This window comes from Bactrocera latifrons, unplaced genomic scaffold (assembly GCF_001853355.1).
Source record: "Bactrocera latifrons isolate USDA-ARS-PBARC rearing strain unplaced genomic scaffold, ASM185335v1 scaffold_86, whole genome shotgun sequence".
NCBI classification, from domain to species: domain Eukaryota; kingdom Metazoa; phylum Arthropoda; class Insecta; order Diptera; family Tephritidae; genus Bactrocera; species Bactrocera latifrons.
The window spans coordinates 231,896-249,527 of record NW_017537556.1 but is presented as its reverse complement, the minus strand read 5'-3'; the positions used below and the strand labels follow the sequence as shown (position 1 = coordinate 249,527).

The window sequence follows — 17,632 nt, the reverse complement described above, 5'->3', positions numbered from 1 at the left end:
ATTTGTTTTGTTTGGAAAAAAAAAATTTATATAAAATATATGTAAGTTTAAACTTCTTTAAAGAATCTAATACTATATAACATATAAAATGTATAAAATCTTCACCACAAGTTTATAGTATTATTAATATGCGTAACAATATCCTAAAAGGTCTTTTGTAAAAATACTCCAATGAGACACTATTTATATAGTACGCATTTAAGTGCAATAAAGTAAGAAATTTGATATGTGAAATATGATTTGCCAGAGAGCCAATTCATACCAACAATAACTCGCGAGAAAAATTACATAAAATGAAATACAATATCATAATTAAATGAGCAATATGTTTAATTAGTGTAAATATTATTTTATTCACATACATACATACTTACGTATGTATATACGTATGTGTGTATAAATAACATTTGTAGCGAGCATATATATATGCACGTTAACAGTAGAACAAAATTCGAATAAACCAGTATTGCCACAAAAAAATTTTTTAAAATTAAAGTAATTTTAACGTTCAGTCTCATTGCGCTAAGCGCTGATAAATACCCGTAACAGAAAATGGTGGTACCTCATAGACAATCTCCACTCATATGGAGTAAAGTCAGCCGGATGTTCGAAAATCCTGACATTAGTTGTATGGGAGCTACATCAAGTTTTCGTAAAATGTATCTATTTTAGGCACAAAGATGCAATGTTATCAGTGAAACACGCTCTCTCATTTTCATTTACATAACTCAAATATTGGCCGATATAGGATGATAAAGTAACCCGGAAGTTCGAAAATCTTTACATTAGGCATATGGGAGCTCAGGGAAGTATTGGCCCGATTCATCTCATTTCTGAAACACAGAGTTGTTATTGTTGGGAAATGATTCTCTCTGAATTTCATTGACCGTTATTTTCCGTCAACTATGGGTGCTAGGGTCCACATTAATGATATTTGGGGGCTTGAACGGCATTGGTTGGACTTGGGAAATTTTTGTTCATAACGTGGCATACTTTTAAATAAATATTAGTGCTTGTTTTTATCTCGTTTGTCCACTGGAAAGTGCAAGAATCAAATGGAATTTAAAACTGTATTCTATAGGAAGTAGGAGTGGTTGTTGCCCGATTTTGCACTGTAACATAGGAATATGAGAAGAATGCCACGTAGGTACTAAATTAAGTCGAAATCGTTATATATGATTTCACCAAAAAAAAGTTTACCCTCTCTCCTAGACATCCCTCTCACACCATCTTGAAGGTATATTTTAACTTCTCTGGCTGGAAGCAAACGGTATTGAGGGAAATAATTCTTCGGCGCAATTAATGGTAAAAAACTGATTCAACATCTTGTTCTTGATTAAGTTTCATTCTTTTCATTTCAATCTTTTTTTTCAAAATATCAGGCGAATAGGCAGATCTAGAGGGTTTAACCAGCTTGTTATATGAACTTTAAGTCATCTTGAATTATCTGTCTACTAACTCCAAGTTGCGCCGATAGGTTAAAACTCTTGACGATACAACGCCGCGATTTTTTCTTTAACACAAACATACGGGCCTCGATGGAACGGTCTTCTTGCGATACTTCCAGATTCCGCAAGGATATTTACCAACATCATAATGGTCCATTTACTCGAGGGAGTACCGCCAAAACTCCAACTGAATTCCCTTATGGCGGAAAGGGCGGACTGAAAAGTATTGTACCGCTACACTATCCAAGCCCTCCCTACCCCAAGCTTTCATTTTTAAAAAATCTAAATAATAATAATCTGCCAAATAATAAAAAAGTAACACGATTCGTGCTCCGCCCCGTATGTATAAAACTGTACCAACATATACTTTTCTATAATCCCATTTATATAATTATCCTTCAATTTCTTAAGAAAACCTCCGAATTTATATCCATTCGGAAGTGACGCCACATTTTTATACCCTGAACGGGGTATATTAAGTTTGTCACGAAGTTTGTAACATATAGCATATAGCTACCATACAAATTGAGCGATCGGAATCTAGTGCTGGTATGAAAAGCTTTTGCATTTGAGGTGGTATCTTTACGAAATTTGGTATAGATTATTTTCTAAGGCAACAATGTAGTCTCCGAAGAAATTGTTCAGATCGGTTAACTATAGCATATAGCTTCCATACAAACTGAACACATAGTTACTAAAAGAAATGCTCCTGTGAAGGATATATTAGCTTCGGTGCAGCCGAAGTTAACGTTTTTTCTTGTTAGGATTTATTTTTGATATAACAAAAGAAAATTGCCTAAAATATCCATAAAAAAGAACTAAAAGCGCGAGTAAATACCGAAAACGTGACAACTTATATCATTTTCTGTAGCTATTTCAATATAGCGGCCGACTTCTGAAAACGGAATCTTTCCACCAACAGTTTTTGTTGTTTACGCTTAACTGATTAATATTACTTACTCCAAAAGTGATTGCTGACGTATTCCACTCAAACGCCGCTGCTCACTTGCACATTGCATTTGCGGATGTCAATATACCGACACACATATCCAAATATGAGAGGCGCATTGCCACCGTGGCGTATGCGGTTGCACGTGTACACGTACGTTTCTTCCGCATATCGACGTACCTGTAAACTTGATTCATCCCTGAATGGGTGCGAGTGTCAACATGCATGCTTTAGGCGCGCACGCTTTGTTGACTGAGGCAGCAAGTGCATTGGCTTATTTTCTTATTAGAATGAAATGTCGCATTTTTTAGGTTTATAGTACATGCGAATAGTATTTCATGATGCAATGGAAGGTGTAGACACTTTTGTGTCAACGTGATGGACTTTTGTAATTCTGCGAAATTCTCAATAAGAATGGCGCCGCACACATTTCGTGTACATATGCGGATAAATTTTTAGTATATATGTACATACATGTGCTCAAAATGCGCTCTCATATCGGTTGGTATGGAGGATCACCGAAATACACAAGTGACCCAACGTGCTGAGCAACGGACTTAAGAAATGTGTAGAATATTTATTCAAAGGCAAAGGCAGTACTTCCAAGAAACGTCAAAATTAATTCATCATTACACGGCTGTGTTGTTTCTCCATATCAAGCTATTGGATTCGACTCTGAGACTCTTATTATTTATCGTTTTTGCAGTAGAGCTATATGTATCTTTTCAATATCATTTTCATTTCACATCTCCCTGATTCTGCCTGAGTTCCGAGAGATTTGTGTTTTCTATGCCACCAGTTCGTAAAACTTATGGGTTTGGTATGCACGCGATTAGTAGGGGATCAGGGTCAATTCAGGAGAGGTAAAAATGTACTCCTTTATAACCCAAGCTTTGCCAAAAAGGAAAAAAATGGAAAGACTTTGATCTAAGCGCATGGTCTGGAGACAGATTTAGTTTTATTCTCATCGGATCTAAATAATACCAACAATTGTTGAAGGACAGATAGCTAGTACTTGCTTAGCAACAAGAAACATTAATAAAAAATTAGCTTGAAAGTCTTAGGGGACCTCCATAAAGAGTATTTAGCGGGGATAAAGGTATTTCTAGTAAGAAATTTAAAGTTATCCTAAATCCAAAAAACAAAAAAGATTATTATTACTATAAATTAATGATCGAGTTACTAGTCAAAATTTTCTCCTAAAAATAGCGATTTTTGTTTAATAATTTCATCCATTCGACGGACGACATAACCTAGCCGGCGAGAGCCATCGAGAGCGGTATTCCCCGTTGCCAATGCGTAAAGCACCATAAATCTTTCGCAAAACCTTTCTCTGGTTGAGGTTGGTATTAACAGCGAGATAGGCGAAATTATATGCGACTTTGAAGTTATGACCGCCACAGTGACGTTGGAGCCAAGCCGCGATTTCGACGACTGTTTGTTTAATGACAGGAGATACTTCGTCTTGCCCTCGTGCATTACCATTTGCTTCGCTTCTCTGTCCAACTCACGACGCGATTGTTATGGCCAATGATATCAATGTTATCGGCATTCGGCATTCTTTTAGAAGATTGTACTTTCTCTATTCAGAAAGGCGAAAAGAATTATTCGGAATTCGGACGAAAGAGCCATATGCTGAAGTTCACACACGTGAAGATAGTTCGCTGAGCGCCATTCATTAGGGAGTTACCAGAAGCGATACTTTTACACATGGCAGCACAGCAGCTCATGACTTATGGTCTTAGACTAAGTACCCTCTGGGTAGGCAAAGGACATCAGTTTGAGCTAATGTGAGAAGAAGAAGTCACCCTCAGTAGAGTTGTGGGCTGAGTTTGAGACCCGCCACGTAAAAAAAAAACACCGCCAATCAATGACAAAAAAGCTTCGGATGATAGACCCCCCTTACAAATATCGATCGAAGGTAATCGAGAAAATTTCGGTGAATTTTGTGCGGTAATCATTTCCCTATTTTTGATCTCAATCGGAGATACTTGAATGATCGCTGTAACCGGTATAATTGGTTTTACTTTGAAATGTTCGAGAGTTGCTTATATCTTTTAGAGCAAGTATTTTTGGGCCCAGTAATTTCTAGATAAATATGGAATAGTAGACGAATAGTGCGACCACAAAACTAACAAATTCTCAAATTCGATGTTTCGCTCTGCTTTTAACTCGTTTTTTTTTCAGTAAAATAGATTTTGAAATCTGAGAAGTGAAATCTATTTTGATGCAATAACAATTCAAATATATTCTGTCCTTCAAGTTTAAGTTTAGCAAGCTAACCATTCTCGCAATGAGAAGCATTTACTGTTATTGAATAGCTCGGAAAATAGACAATACAAAGTATTCCTTTCAAAAGTACACAGGCAACATGCAGCATAGGAAATAGTCAAAGCCGCAAAAGTAAGTCCAATAACAAAGTTTTGCTTTGCGAGAAGCACTCTCAATTACTTATACAATCTAACAACCTTCCTGAAACCATTCAGACAAACTGAAATAAACGGAACACACCCCCTAAAGCGTGCACCCACATGTTTACTTTTAAACAGCCATATAAAGACATCCACATTTGTATGTATGTATGTATGTGCTCAGCCCACAATTCAACGTGTATCCCTATGCGAGAAGCTGGCAAACTTTAAGCATAGAAATGCTGGTTATAAATATTATCAATGCTCGCACGAAGATAAAAGCAAGACTTTCACTGCTTCACGCTTTCCGATTGATCTATAAATAGTTTGAACAGCAGCAACCCTAACCTCAACCGTTGCCGAGCGCGAGCATACACTTTCGTGTGTGTATGTCGGCGTTGGTGTTGGCAGCGCGCATTGCTGGACACGCCGTCCGGCGTTGAGAGAGCGCCAACGAGAGAAAATTCATGTGCAAAAGCCAACCAACGCGACCGAAGAACGTGCAGACATGTGTGATGTGCTGCCTGCTTTGGGGCCCCCTGATGTACTGCTGACGCTCGAGCGTTTGGTGCCGGACATATCACACGCGGCACATACCACGAAGAAAGGTGCCGTTGGTGTGGTGCTGACTGGCATTGATATTGGCGATGGCGGTGAAACGTGATTGTGCGATAACACATTTGCGAATAAAACAAATTGTAGCGGCGGTGGAGGCTCAGTCGTAGGAATAACGTCGCACAGCATTGTAAGGATTAAAAGGATAACGGCGCGAAACAATTTCGATCTCACAACAAGTGATAAATATTTTTGATATTTGGATAATATTTCATAAAAAATGTGGTGAATAATTCATTGAAATATTTAATAACTGTAAAAAATTTATTAATATTGTGAAGAAAAAAATTTAAATGAAACCAAAACGGAATGAAAAAAATTTTATAAAATATTAAAAAGCTTTAAAACTAATTTTTAGTCATTTTCAACAATATCATAAAACTAAAAAATAATTTTAATAAAACGAAAAAAAGTTATAAAAAAAATATTTTTAATATTAAAAACAGCTAAAAATATTTTTTAGGCAAGTACAAGCTGAAAAACACTGAAAAATAATTTACAAAAAAACTCCAAAAAAGATATAAACTGTACGTTTCACCGAAAACTATATTTTAAATAATTAAAATTTTTATTTTTGTAGTTGCAATAAGCCCATATACGGAACAAAATATATTTTAGTACAAATATTATTTTAAAAACGTACTAAGCATAGTTTTATGCCAGAAAAGTGTAGTGAATTTTCGTAAAAATACTTTTTATACAAAGAAAACTTAAATTAGTCTAAGAAACTCAGTTCGTTATTAAAAACAACGGTTTATAAATGGAGGGCGAATCAACGGAATCTACACACAACACCAAGGTGTCGGACTCCGCTTATTCCAATAGCTGCAGCAACTCGCAGTCGCAACGCAGGTGAGATTGAATAAAAAAACTATTATTTTTTATTTTATACTCTTTTAGAATAATGCCTAAGCCGTGAAATTATTAAGGGATTACATGGGTTTTTTTGGTTAAAAAGCAGCCTTTTTTTGCAAAAATTGTTTCTCATATAAAAAATTAAATATTTTATTTGTATTATTTATTGTTACAAAAATACACTATTAACAAAGAAATTCTGAAATTTTTGAAAAAAATATTTTAAACTCTGCCATTACGACGCCATTTCTGGTGACCCCTCGGGAAAAATATGCGTCCGCGTTGGCATCATAACTCCTTACAGGATTAAAATACAGGAAAAAAATCCTGCGTACAAGTCTTTGAGAATTGTATCTCAAGAAGAAAAATCCTTCGTCCAAGTCTTTAAGAATTGTAACTCAACGACTTGTGTAAAATTTGATAAAGATCGGTTGAGTAGTACTCGAGAATTCCTGCCAACTGGCTTCAAAAACACAGTTCCAATAAAATGTGTTTTAAGACGGCGCACTTAGCCTAGCTAGCCTCGAGCGCAAAGTTCTCAAGGCTGTATCTCCGAAACTATTGTTCGGATCAACTTTACAATATTCTAAAGGTGTTGTAGAATTTAATAAGACAATATCGATTTTTAAAAACGTGTAAACCAATGTAGCCCTTTAAAAATGCCAGTAAAAAATATTTTTATAATATTAAACAAAAAAGTGGAGTAAGTAAAAATCGTTAGGATCATAAGATCACAATTATATAAAAATTTTTTTTTCGGCAATCTAGTAAACAGAAACCCATTACTTTTGCATTAAACTGAAGGTTTTAGTGGTAATTTCATAAAACCCCTCGATTATCTTGATAAAAATATGGAACAGTCGATTTTCACAAGTTTCCCTTGAGAGGAATCTTTCACCATTAAAATAAGTCATATAAGAGACAGGAACAAATACTGCCAGGTACAAACTAAAGAATAAGGAAAGTATAAGCTAATGAGTCTCTACCGAGACACTATCAATGTGAGTTTCCTAGTATTATTTTAAAGGAACCAATACCATTCATTTCATCAAAACTCGCCGCTTCTGACAGTATAAGTCCGAAGAGTTTGGTTGCCTAAGGAGGAGCTCATAAAAGATGATACCCATACGCTTGCCTTTCTGAACTACATAAAGTGCATTCGATGATTTTTACGATGAGTGAAATTATCCAACAAAGAAGTTTCTTTAAATTTTCTGTGCGGAGTCAAACTTATGGTGCCGAAACGTTCAAATGTTGGAAAATGCTTTCCGTGATAACTGTTTGTCGCGATCAACTGTTTTTGATTGCTACCAATTTTTAAAGGGGGTCGAGAACGCGTTGACGCAAACCACGTCCAGGACGATCATCAACATCAACTGATGATCAACACGACAAGAAAATAAAGGAATTGGTGCTTGAGAATCGTCGACTGTCTGAGATCTTACTGGCATCGTTATAATACCGGAAGGTGAAGTAAATACCATATCGCAAGATTATTTGAGCCTAACCAGGTTGTCATGAAACGTATTATTATTGGCGATGAGTTATTGGTATTGAATTATAGGCATTGATTCTTGAATGACCACTTCGGGGAAACCGTTTTGAGTCAATTGAAGACTTTCATTGAAGAAAACGTTGGCACAAGTGTATTAGGGCCAATCAACAACCGACCATATATTCACCACGCGCCAAATCTTGGAAAAGGCCCGTGAAAAGAAAATCGATACACACCACCTCTTCGTCGATTTCAAAGCTGCTATCGACAGCACGAAAAGAAGCTACCTTTATGCCGCGATGTCTGTATTTGCATCCATGCAAAATTAATACGGCTTCGTAAACTGACGTTGAGCAACACCAAAAGCTCCATCAGGATCTGGAAGGACCTCTCCGGGCCGATCAATAAGTTTTTCAGTTACTTTTTAGTTCATTGTAGCATCACATAATCATGACGAAATGTGCAGACATTTAAAAGTGCCTTAGACCTCTAATATGGATGGAATACAACCCAAAATAGCAATCTCATGTTGTTTCAGCAGTTCATTTCAAACCATGTGGGATTAGTATCTCATACTACTTTATTTCTTGTATTTGTTTATTCAAACAAAAACAACTGGTATAAATGAGATACAACAATCTTCTTCTTTTGAGATCAGAGGGATGATTGAAGATCTAAAAAGCTGAGAATAGGTATCATCTCTTTCAAGTCTCTATTTTTTTTTCAATTACCCTAGTATTTGTTATCACACAACTCTCTTGCAATGTATGTATGTTTCTCATGAGAGTCATAGTGAGAATAGAGCCAGTATAATTGCAAGCAATGTCACATTTCTTGTCACTACTTAACTACTTTGCTTCATTGCAGTTAGCTAACTAACATTTTATTCCATAAATATTATTGTATAACCACAAATCCGAAAGCCAACGCAAAACCTACGATAAAGTGCACAAAATAACAACGAATGAGTGTTGCAAGTGTTTTCCACCGCATTAGTTTACGGCAAATCCAACTATAAAAACAATGCATGTTCTAACTAAAAGCAAGTCATTCGTTTTATATAAAACCAGAGACATGTACCAATAAACGTGACCGCTGACTCATATAGCGCTCATATTGTAACTCGTTCTGTTGGCTCAATTGAGTGGTTTTCTGCCTCACAATGCAAATAGGTGAGAGGGATTTCAAAATAGCGCACGCGAGTGGTTGAACACCGGCATGGGCACATAGTCGGTTTAAAGTGCACCACTGTGTATAGTTTGTATATGTAAATATGTACTTATGTTTACTTAAGGTTGTGGCTAATTGTATGATCAGGAATTACTTTATCTCAGAAAAGAAGTCATAAAGTGTATAAAAATAGATTCAGTATAGTATTTACAGAGAGAACATTTATCTCAGTTTGAAGAGACAATTTCAGCGAAAATAATTTTTGGACTTTTTAGAAAGTCACTCTTCCTCTGTTTAACACGGCGAGCACTGCATCGAGTACTCTCAGAGCTGGAATCCGACATCATCTAGACAGCGTAGCCGCTAATTCTTAATTCTTTCTCTCGAAAACTCGTAACGCCGTAGGTTAGACCGAATTCGAATTGATCCAAATAAAATTAAAATAAATCATTTTTGATAATGAAGCGTGTCAATGCTAGATTCGTACCAAAAACCTGAATGATCCTAGCTTGGTTGAGATTAACTTTTTGGGCAAATACGAAACGAGAGTCATCGTTCAGTCACCGAATTGACAAGACATAGCTCCCTGTGGCTTTTTTCTCAAGAAAAATGCGCTTCTTGTGCGTTTAGGACTAAAATATATCGAATCAAATGCGCGTAATCAAGAAAAGTGAAGTATGAAAATGCTAAGGATCCTTGGAGCAGATGATGCCAGATAAATATAATTATTAAGAACCTTTCATAACTCTCACAAAAACAGATAGAATGTATACATATATATATATATATATTATATGTCAGAAACAACTTTATATGTCCTGTGAACCATTAGAGAGCAGAGAAACACTACCGTCTTGTATGGCCTAGTTTTACGACCTTTTGTCTAGGGATACTCAGTATACTATACAGTATAGCCGACAAAACTCAGAATTTGCCAGAGACTTTCGACAAGAAAACACTATAGTATATTCTTATCTAATCTCACTGCAAGTAATGGCAATTCCTAGCTCTAAGAATATTCCTTAATATAAAAGTTTCGATTGTATAGGCTCTTCGCAAACAGTACAAGTTATAAATTGTAAGATTGATTTACATTATAAAATCCTGTTGTCATGCCGATATTAGACAACAACAACAAAGTGCGTAATAATTTAATATTTGTATGATTGAATTTTCTTCCCAGCGGCAGTTCGAAATCACGTCTAAGCGGTAGTCACTCATCGGGCAGCAGCGGCTATGGCGGCAAACCATCAACGCAGGCGAGCAGGTATGTAACCAAATCCGTGACATGACCTGAATCCTTCTACATTTTATGACGTCAATTCCATTCTAACTGTTATTTAATATATTAAACTAATATCCCCTTTTTATGTTTGTTTCTTTTGGTCGTCTACTAATTTTTTTGGCCTAAACGCAGCAGTGACATGCACATTAAACGCGTCAAAGATAAGACACGCAAGAAGAAGAAGTTGAAGTGTTCAGCACAGACGAATATTCTGGAAAATCAGGACGATGTCCCGAACACCAGTGAGCCACAAAATGAAGAGCAAATCGCTTTGGGCTGTGACAAGGCAATCGGTAAATTGATACTTTCGTATCTCGTAGGCAATAACGAAACTATTGTAATATAAGCATCTAGAGCATGTAAAGAGCAATAATTCATTCGTTAAACAATATGCTCATTAATTGTAGCGCAATGCAGTCGCCAGAAGGAGAACAAAGAGACGTCATTATTGCTGGAAAAGGAGACAACCGAACAAACTAAATCGGAAATTTCATTGCAATTTCCCACACCATCACCGTTATCTAGTGAGTTCCCTAGAATGATTATGTTGTTGTATTAATGTTTGGGTTGGGTGTATACCAATCTTCGTATCTTTTTTGTGACAGTTCTGTGGTGAAAGATATTAGAGATGTATAAAATTAACAGGTCTATGACAACAAATTTAACCCTGTTATATTACACATATGTAATATAAATACGAATTAAAGTTTCTGGTGCGTGTCTTCGATAAGTTATTTAGCAATGCGCCTAAATGTAGGCAATATATAACTTTTATAGCTTTATAACTGTAGATAAAGAATGCATCAAAACATTTGGCATTGTAGGATGTCACATGGATCTGAAATTATGCTCAGGAAATATGCATGTTATGCTCAAGAAATATGCATGTCTAGTTTTCATCGTATCGAATTGACGATCTATTTAATCGTACTCAATTACAACTTAGCGAGTGGTAAAGTCGACTGAACAAGGTCTACTCTTTGGCAGAAGTCTTTAATTGTTAAACACCTAAAATTGTGATAGGAGAAATATTGTCTAGTAATCAGGAACTTCGTAGCAGTCTTAAAGATTGTAATTACCACACGAAATTCTATCGAAGAATTTTTATTAAAAGATTTCCCAAACTTATATCTTCTTCTTTATTGGCGTAGACGCCGCTTATGCAGTAATAGCCGAGACATATATATGGATAATACGATGTATTAAAGAGTAGTTATGGAAACAAAGATATAACCGGAAAACAATTTATCATAAAATAGCGCCTGGGGCAACACTCTTAAGACCGTAACAGATTATAAATTAATATAATTATTAAACTCTACAAGAACCTAGAAGTGCAACAAAACATTGTGGAATACGAAATAACATGCTACCTTATAAAATATATCTAATTCTGATTTCAATTTTATTTTTTACTTTCAGCTGCCACCCAGGAAGGTGGCAAATCTGAGAGAACCTGCGAATCGGCACCAGGGAAATTGGAAAGCTCTGGCAAGGCGGAAAAACTTAAGGAGGTAAGATTTTAGAATTAAGACTTAAGTGAGCCCATAGATTTTTTAGTCATTTTATTTGTGATGCTAAGGAAACAGGACTTGAAAAAAAGAGAACAAATGGTTTTTTCGGCAAAATCAATATGTTTTATTCAAATTCACCTTCTGCTTCAATGTTTGGCTAAAAAAGCAAGTCGAACAAGTGTTTTAGCTCGTTGGCCGGTATGGCCGCCAGTATGCCGGTGCAAGCCTTTTGAATGGCCTCCACGTCTGCATAACGCTTTCCTTTCACGGACAAATGCATTTTTCCGAAAAGGAAGAAGTCGCACGATGCCATATCAGGTGAATACGGGGAGTGCTTAATGGTTAAAATGTGATTTTTGGTCAAATAATCGTCCTTCGAATGTTGGATTCTGAGTAATTTGTGGTCGTCAATCAATTTGTGAGGAACAAACCGTGTACACAACTTTCATAAGCCCAACTGTTCGGTCAAAATGCGATAAATCGATGTTTTGGAGATGTTAAATTCCATTTTCATTAATTTCAATGATGTTTTCGACTGACTTTTGATGAATTCACGCACAGTTTCGATGGAATTTCCGGTGATCACGAATTTTGATTGGCCCACATGTTGATCGTCATTTAAGTCCTCACGACCACTTTGACAACGTTAAAACTACTCGTGCACTCAGCTTCCCTTCCAATCAATGAAATGTCATGGAATTCTCACTGGACAATCGATAAAGTTAGCAGATTCTAACGCACCAGTCGACTTATAGATGGCGCCACCAGAGGGTCCGTTCTAAAATATTTGTTCGAAAATTATATTTTTGAACAATAATCATGGCAAATTTTGTGAAGATGGATTGTCAAATAAAAAGGTTTTTCATACAAGGACTTGAATTTGATCTATTAGTTTGTATGACACCTATACCTTATAATGGCTCGATACCGGCGGTTCCGGCAAATGAACAGTTTCGATTTAGATATTTTACTTCATGTGTCTTAGAGCATCCGAGGAGAGACATTTGAATACACTACAAACGACCCAATTATAGGTCACATAGAAATCCAAATCAAGTTCCAAATTTGTAATAGTAGGACCCATATATTCCACTAACGTTTATGAAATTAGTGTAAGAATAAATATACCACTAAAACTCACTTTGAACTCCTGTTCCATTTAGTTGGCGCTTTCTAAACTTTTCTACATCTTTACTTCGTTAGGAGAGCTTCTGCTGTGTAATATCGATGCATGATGGCATAGTGCTCTTCACAACGCCCAGCATTACCGATGTGCTTGGCTTTCCACGCGATATGTGGCTAGGGCGTTCGTTCATAGATTTCGTACACCCTAAGGATCGCGCCACTTTTGCCAGTCAAATAACGACCGGCATACCAATTGCAGAGTCCCGCAACAGCGCACCGAAAGATGCACGCAGCACCTTCTGTGTGATGTTACGTCGTTATCGTGGCTTAAAATCTGGTGGTTATGGCGTTATTGGACGTCCGGTGAGTTATGAACCCTTCCGTTTGGGACTGACATTCCGTGAAGCACCCGAAGAGGCGCGTCCCGACAACAATCGCGTATCGAACGGTACGAATATGTTGCTAGTCATATGCGCCACGCCCATCAAAAGCTCATATATAGGTATGTATACATGTTTGACTTAATGCGTGTTGGCTCATTTGCATCAGCGTATTTTTTGGGAAATTCTCTTGCAGTGCCAGATGAGATACTCTCGCACAAAAGCCCTAAATTCTCCATACGTCACACAGCGACGGGTTTAATCTCGCATGTAGACAGCGCCGCCGTCTCCACATTGGGCTACTTACCACAAGATCTTATTGGACGTTCAATATTTGACTTTTATCATCCAGAAGATCTAATGGTATTGAAGGAGATCTATGAAACCGTTATGAAGAAAGGACAAACAGCGGGCGCTTCATTTTGTAGCAAACCGTATCGTTTTTTGATACAGAACGGCTGCTATATTCTTTTGAAAACAGAGTGGACAAGCTTTGTCAATCCATGGTCACGTAAATTGGAATTCGTTATAGGACATCATCGAGTGTTTCAAGGTAAGTTTTAGGAAAAGTAGGCGCTGAACGTTGAAAACAATAGTATTCTTTGAATTTTAGGTCCGAAACACTGTAATGTTTTTGATTCGGCACCAGCTAATAAGCCAAAACTTTCCGACGAAGTACGCAGCCGGAATATGCGCATAAAAGACGAGATACTCAAACTGTTGGAGGAGTCGATATCGAGACCGTCGGACACTGTAAAGCAAGAGGTATCGCGACGTTGTCAAGCGTTAGCTTCATTCATGGAAACTCTGATGGACGAGGTGACGCGCACCGATCTTAAGCTCGAGCTGCCGCATGAAAATGAGTTGACAGTCTCCGAACGAGATTCGGTGATGTTAGGCGAAATTTCGCCACACCATGATTACTACGATAGCAAAAGTTCGACGGAAACGCCGCCCAGCTACAACCAATTGAATTATAATGAGAATTTGCAGCGTTTTTTTAACAGCAAGCCTGTTACCGCGCCCGTCGAGGTCGACCCAATGAAGAACGAACAGTCTTACAGTATTTCGGCTGATGCACGGAATACACTCAGTCCGGTGCAATGTTTCGAAGGCAGCGGTGGCAGTGGGTCCTCGGGAAATTTCACATCCGGCAGCCACATACACATGAGCAGCATTACAAACACCAGCAATGCTGGTACTGGCACGTCATCGGGCAGTGCACAGCTAGTCACGTTAACCGAATCGCTATTAAATAAACATAACGACGAAATGGAGAAATTTATGTTAAAGAAACATCGTGAGGCGCGCGGTCGTTGCGGCGAGAAGAGTAAGAAGGCAACTGAAAAGGTGATGGAGTATAGTGGGCCGGGGCATGGTCTAAAGCGCGGCGGTTCACATTCATGGGAAGGAGATGCCAACAAACCGAAACATTCGCATACCAATGTTATGGATGGGCAACGCGATTACGTGGATCACCACAATATGGCGACCAACTCGACTAGCAAAGCGTACGGCACGCTACAAACGACACTGGGTGAGACATCGTTTGCCGGTTCATATGCTGCAGCTGGACTTTCCTCCACGCGCAACGTCAATCTTTGGCCACCGTTCTCGGTTGGCATCAACACCTCGCACACATTGCAGACGGTGGCGCAAAGCGGGTTCACGCCGCAGCACAGCATCTTCCCGACATTATATTACATACCGGCGACCGCAGCAGCTGCTGCCGCTGCCGCAACACAGGCGCAAGTCAAACCCAACTTGACCGACATGCCGAGCACGTCGGCACAAGCCCTGCCGCTGCAATATATGACTGGCGTTATGTATCCACACCCCTCGCTCTTCTATACACATCCGGCGACAGCCATGATGTACCAGCCCATGTCGTTCTCAAATATGGCCAACTCTTTGGCGTTGTCCGAACAGGGTAACAGCGCGAGCGCTTTCAAAACGGTTAGTATATATGCAACATACTATATATTTGATGATTGTTATTCTTAAATTTGATTACCACCAACAGAATCAACCGTGTATGCTGGCGCCGACGCCAACGAAGACTCAGGGCGCCTTCCACTCGATCACACCTGCGCAATTGCAACGTCCGTCATCGCAAGCGACATCGGTGAAAGCCGAACCCGGCTCAAACATGGTAAGGATATTCGTTTTAACTGTACAGTAGGGAAAATTATTATTTATTTTATATACGAAGGCGCCTTCGGATTCATCGAAAAAGGGTATTGCTGACTCTCCAATTCCATCGGTTATCGGCGATTATGTGTCGGATCAACTCAATCCAAATGATCTGAAGGTGCGTAAGTTAATTATTTAGATTAAGTAGGTATTTAGATAAGTTTCTTAAACATATCAAAGTTCGTATTCTTTTTCAAGTCATGCCTACGTTTAAAGACATTCTGATGAAATAGAGCAGCCTGGTAAGCTAATACTGTCAAAATAGCGAACACCGGGATTTGTTTGTAGTCCCACGGAGAAATTTTAGGTTACCATGTTTAACCTATCAGTATACTAATACTAATCTCTGAGACTATATTTTTCACGAGAGTTGTCGAAGGAGAATAACATAAAATACCATGGTGTTTTAATCTCAGTAAACTTTATCAATGCATGTGAGCTGACTCTGCTTGAAGCAAGTATTTTCGTGGTTTTTCGATGAACATGGTCGCTCCAACACATTTCCGTAACCCGAATTCATATCCGACTAAAAAATAAAAAATTTGAGTTGGTAGCGATGCTTAAAGAGCATTTCTCTTTTCTCTTCAACAAGGGGCAAGAAATTTTTGTGCGGATTCCACAAAAAAAAAAAAAAACAGATACATATTCGGTAACTCTTTGAAGTGTGATATACTAGAAGATGGTCTTATCGGTGTTACGTTAGCATAATAACTTGATTGACCGATCGCCTACAGAAATGTTTCCGTTTAACGATATGTTAGGAATTGTGGACTGCTGTTCTCAATTTTATTAATTTTTTATAAAGGAACGTGGACGTGATTTTTTTGTTTAAAACGTGTCATATAATGCAGAGAAGATGCTAGGGAAAATCCTTTCGGATCACGCACCTTCTGTTCTCAGTCGTAACCTATAATAAAGAGATGAAGAGTGATGTTGTTGTTGTTGTTTCAACGGGTACGGTAGTCATCGAGTTCTTCAACCGGTAGGCAAATGAAAAGTACTGTTTCGACGGGGTCGGACCAAAGGAAAAAGGGTGTGGGATGTGGAGGGGTAGCAGGACATGTAAAGAGGTGGCTAGTGTCATACGGGGACTCATTGTAAGGTTCACATGTCAGAGTCTATTATGGATAAGAGTTTAACCTGCTACAGTATCCAGAACGAAGCCGCACAAGGACTACTCTCGTTTCTCGCAGCAACTCGAGCTTTTCGTTCGCAACAGCCGGTTATACGTTACCGGAATTGACCCGGTTTTTAACCAGGTAACCCCGTTTACATCGGTAAATCTTTGTATAGGCTAAAGACTATCGACATTTTTGGTTTAATACACAACGTCTAGTTCAGAGAAGACACGGCTTATAATTAGTCACGTATTTTTTTAGCTTAATTTTGTTTTGCAGGTTGTAATAGCATAAACCAGTTCCATCATTATACGATAATAAGTCGAATAATTATTTATTTTAGCTGCCGAACACGGATAGCAATGCCAACAGTGATGACATGGATGGTTCCAGCTTCTCATCGTTTTATTCCTCTTTTATAAAAACCACCGACGGATCAGACAGTCCACAAGAAAACGACAAGGACGGAAAACATCGAAAATATAAGGTATGTTTACGACGAAAGAGAATAAGCTAGTATACTTCTTTTGTAAAAGTAAAAAAGTGAAAAATAAAACAAAAACAATAAAAATAATAACTTAGCTAAAATGCCCTCCACAAGGGCATTTTTCAACACAAAAAGCATTATCTTGATTTTTTTCTTCGGAGTTTGTAACGACGCCTCGGACAATAATCCATGCCAAATTTCGTGAAAATATATCGTTGTTGTTGTTGTAGTGGCAGAATACCGTCAAGTAAACAGTCTTATCTAAACCAAAGAAACACGAAAAATAAATCTTAAGAATTTACTCGAATCGTCGTTATTTCCGCTAAAGCAAAGTTAACCTCTTTCTTCCAGGTACAAACCGACTCTAAATCAATGGACAATGCAGAAGAAGACCAAACATTACATGGTGATGGTTAAAAACCAAAGTACACGTGAGTTGCTCATCAACGTGATGGCAAGTTTTGTGGCAACGTGACGATCAGTAAGCGGCAATTTTATTTACAAACTATTCCCACACAAGTCCACTTTGACACAACTTACGATACGAAGAAGTGTGAGTCAAGCGTACAAAATCACATTGGAATATT

At 37.9% G+C, this 17,632-nt stretch overlaps 1 protein-coding gene across 1 annotated transcript in view; it reads left to right on the top strand.

The window, feature by feature from the left end:
- Positions 1-17,470, top strand: part of LOC108977252 (period circadian protein) — a gene marked incomplete in the record, with an annotated part of 18,134 nt that extends 664 nt beyond the window's left edge. The window contains 12 exon segments of the mRNA XM_018946857.1: positions 6,004-6,275; positions 10,127-10,210; positions 10,361-10,521; positions 10,636-10,752; positions 11,651-11,742; positions 12,946-13,369; positions 13,444-13,800; positions 13,861-15,203; positions 15,271-15,399; positions 15,460-15,558; positions 16,902-17,045; positions 17,397-17,470. Of these exon segments, the coding sequence (XP_018802402.1) occupies positions 6,184-6,275; positions 10,127-10,210; positions 10,361-10,521; positions 10,636-10,752; positions 11,651-11,742; positions 12,946-13,369; positions 13,444-13,800; positions 13,861-15,203; positions 15,271-15,399; positions 15,460-15,558; positions 16,902-17,045; positions 17,397-17,462 (3,108 nt within the window).
- Between the last annotated feature and the right edge of the window lie 162 nt (positions 17,471-17,632).